Below are 3,517 nucleotides of genomic sequence, written 5' to 3' on the forward strand. Positions count from 1 at the left end.
TTAGCCTTTAGCTGGTGTTCTGTGTGTTTTAGCCTTTAGCTGGTGTTCTGTGTGTTTTAGCTTCTAGCTGGTGTTCTGTGTGTTTTAGCCTTTAGCTGGTGTTCTGTGTGTTTTAGCTTCTAGCTGGTGTTCTGTGTGTTTTAGCCTTTAGCTGGTGTTCTGTGTGTTTTAGCTTCTAGCTGGTGTTCTGTGTGTTTTATCTTCTAGCTGGTGTTCTGTGTGTTTTAGCTTTAAGCTGGTGTTCTGTGTGTTTTAGCTTCTAGCTGGTGTTCTGTGTGTTTTAGCTTCTAGCAGGTGTACTGTGTGTTTTAGGCTTTAGCTGGTGTTCTGTGTGTTTTAGCTTCTAGCTGGTGTACTGTGTGCTTTGGCCTTTAGCTGGTGTTCTGTGTGTTTTAGCCTTTAGCTGGTGTTCTGTGTGTTTTAGCTTCTAGCTGGTGTACTGTGTGTTTTAGTCTTTAGCTGGTGTTCTGTGTGTTTTAGCTTCTAGCTGGTGTACTGTGTGTTTTAGCCTTTAGCTGGTGTTCTGTGTGTTTTAGCTTCTAGCTGGTGTACTGTGTGTTTTAGCCTTTAGCTGGTGTTCTGTGTGTTTTAGCTTCTAGCTGGTGTNTCTGTGTGTTTTAGCCTTTAGCTGGTGTTCTGTGTGTTTTAGGGTGTTCTGTGTGTTTTAGCTTCTAGCTGGTGTTGTGTGTGTTTTAGCCTTTAGCTGTTGTTCTGTTTATTTTAGCTTTAAGCTGGCGTTTTTTTATCTGGCATTTTTTAGCTTTTAGCTGGTGTTCTGTGTTTTAGCATTTAGGTGATATCCTGTTTGTTTGTTTAAGCTTGTAGCTAATGTTCTACGTGCTTTAGCTTTTACCTGGTGTTCTTTCTTCATCTTTGCTGCATAAAACTTCATTTTTTAAATCATCAACATTCTCACACAAAATGTTTGAACCTGAGAATCAGAGCCATACTCTTGTTTTTCCCTGGTTTTATTCTCAGATTTTGGATGACTGCAGTGCACCAACACCCACTCTGAGGCTGTTCAGTTCCAGCAGAAGAGCCTAAAACCTCATTGGCTTTCCACCCACCATCACTGCAAGTTGGATTATATAGGAGAGGCTTGAATCTCTGCTCCTGACACGCTCTTCTCTGCAGGCTCCTCTCAAAGTGTCAGAGACTCAAACTCTGCTGCAATCATAACTTTATGCTCTGCAGTGGTGCATTTATGCTGTTCAAACCTCTTTAATGTGCAGGAAGTCTTTGGCTTCGAAGGAAATGGCCATGCCCTGCACAGGAACATCATCACTGGGACCGGGGTTGTAACCCACATTTGTGCGAACAGCAAACGCCACTGGTTTGGTCTAGAGTCAAAACAGAAAAAAATAAAGATCTTTGCACTCTGGTGTACAGATTTGTGAGCATCGTGCAAATATCAAACATACAAGACGTCTGCACAAAGATGAGACTTGATTCTAACTCAATTAAATTAATGACCAGATAAAAGTACAGGAAGTGTGTGGCAGTAACTTTAACAGATTATAAGAAAATCTGATTCCTTGTACTTTAAGTTTAAATAAACTGGAGGTGGGTTAAAGCTTTTCTGCAGAACTGAATGTTAGAAGTCTGACCTTCGCTTTCTCAAGTGTGGCGAGAGCCTGTCTGTCTGCCTCCTTCCTCAGAGCCTCGGGGTCCTCCTCCAGGGACACGTCCGAGTCCGATGGCCGGCTGGTGTAGGAGTCTGCAGAGCCCTGAAATGTYATTCACAGAAAAAGATGAGAAAAGGATCGATAAACGCAAGAGCAACATGTGGAGCTTCAGGCTTTCATCAAATCACACGGAGATGAATTTGGGGGAATTAAATTTTTTTATGAAACTGAAAACAACGATTTGAAACTGAAAAATWATTTTGAAACAAACAAAAAAATTGAGACTTTAAAATAGAGGAATCTGGAACAGAAAAAAATATGTATGTGTACTTTTTGATTATTTGATATAATGCCTGCCATACATCAATTGAACAGCACCTACCATATTGTTATTAAATGACTCACAGCCTGCCATATTTTTAATTAAATGATACAATGACCTGATAAACTGCATTAATTATATGACATAACAGCCTGCCATATTTCATGATTTATATAATCCAACAGCACGTCATCTTTTTTAGTATTTGACACACGCCCTACCATGCAGTAATAGCCTACCATATTTTTTTTTTATTAAATGACCAAACAGCCTGCCATATTTTGTTGATTATATGATACAACCACATGCCATATTATTATGTGATGCATGGCCTGCCATACTTTTTATTTATATGATACAATGGCCTGCTATTATTTTTTATTAAAAAATACAACAGCCTGAGATACTTTAATTTTATAATACAAGTGAACGCCATATTTGTATTATATGATACATGGGCTGCCATACCAGTCATTTCTATTATACAATGGCATAACACAATGTTTTAAGTATATGGTCCAATGGCCTGCCATGCCTTGTTTATTATATGATAAAACAGCATGCCATATATTTATTTTTATGTAGTTCAAGTAGTTTTGAACTTTGTTTTAATCAGTTTTACGTCCTTTTTGTTTCATATTTGTCTTGCAGTTTAAAATAAAAATATTTTATTAATGAACTAATGTTATGGACTCCATCTAATGACCTGTTTGTTCATGTTCAGCTCGTTGTCCCGTGTTTCCCCATGAAAGGTAACCTCTGAGCACGACGGGGCCTTTCATGTTCCATGCAGGCCTGCTCTGTGTAACCTGAGGTGGAAACGGTGCGGAACAAGCTGCCTGCCGTTTCCAGCGCAGCCGGAGCGCCAACCAGCCCTGAAATCTTTGTGCGGAGGGCGACAATAGGTTGGGCGTGTGGGCGTGTCGAGTGCGGACAAAACCGCGAGCCGTGGACCGTTTATAATATCAGCGAGGGCATAAAATTCTTATGAAGTGGCTAAAGTTTCCGGCACATTCACCACTCAGCTGCAGTAACTCGACTCCCTCCTGCTGACCCTGATTCAGACGATGAAACGCCGCAGCCCGATGCCCCGCTCAGCTCATTTATATAACAATCCTACTCAGTTTTGCTTTTGTTTTTTGTCCTTGTTTTGTTTGTTTTTTTTAGCTGCCTGGCTCTCTGTAGGAGGTACTGACAGGAATGCGGACAGCTGAATGTGTCAGGCAGAAGAAGAAGAAGTGAGTCACTCCATGGAGCTTTTTAAAATAGTTGTGAGAATYCACATAAAGATGACGTGCATCAGAGGTGACAGTGATTGAATAAAAAGAATCACACAACAAATACTACCCAACAGGTGTGGAGCTCGTTCAAAGTGATCCACGATTAGTTGTACCATTAAGCTTTATTTGATAAACATTTGTTTTAACTGTAAAATAAAGACTGTAAAAATACTGTAGGCTGTTTAGTTTAGTAAATTTTTTAAATTTATTTACACGCAAAGCATTCTGGGTAAATAATGACATGGATAGGTCCTCGGTGCGAGGCTGCTAGCGAGCTATGTCCACCCTGA

At 40.2% G+C, this 3,517-nt stretch overlaps 1 protein-coding gene across 5 annotated transcripts in view; it reads right to left on the reverse strand.

Moving 5' to 3' along the window:
- Positions 1-3,517, reverse strand: part of cacnb1 (calcium channel, voltage-dependent, beta 1 subunit) — a 30,832-nt gene that overhangs the window by 13,589 nt on the left and 13,726 nt on the right. For all 5 annotated transcript variants that reach the window (XM_014031744.1, XM_014031742.1, XM_014031741.1 and 2 more), the window contains exons 3-4: positions 1,608-1,727; positions 1,218-1,340 (exon numbers count right to left, since the gene is read on the reverse strand). In XM_014031744.1, the coding sequence (XP_013887198.1) occupies positions 1,218-1,340; positions 1,608-1,727 (243 nt within the window). The remainder of the gene's footprint in view (positions 1-1,217; positions 1,341-1,607; positions 1,728-3,517) is intronic.

Source organism: Austrofundulus limnaeus, unplaced genomic scaffold, assembly GCF_001266775.1.
Source record: "Austrofundulus limnaeus strain Quisiro unplaced genomic scaffold, Austrofundulus_limnaeus-1.0 Scaffold1310, whole genome shotgun sequence".
NCBI lineage: Eukaryota > Metazoa > Chordata > Actinopteri > Cyprinodontiformes > Rivulidae > Austrofundulus > Austrofundulus limnaeus.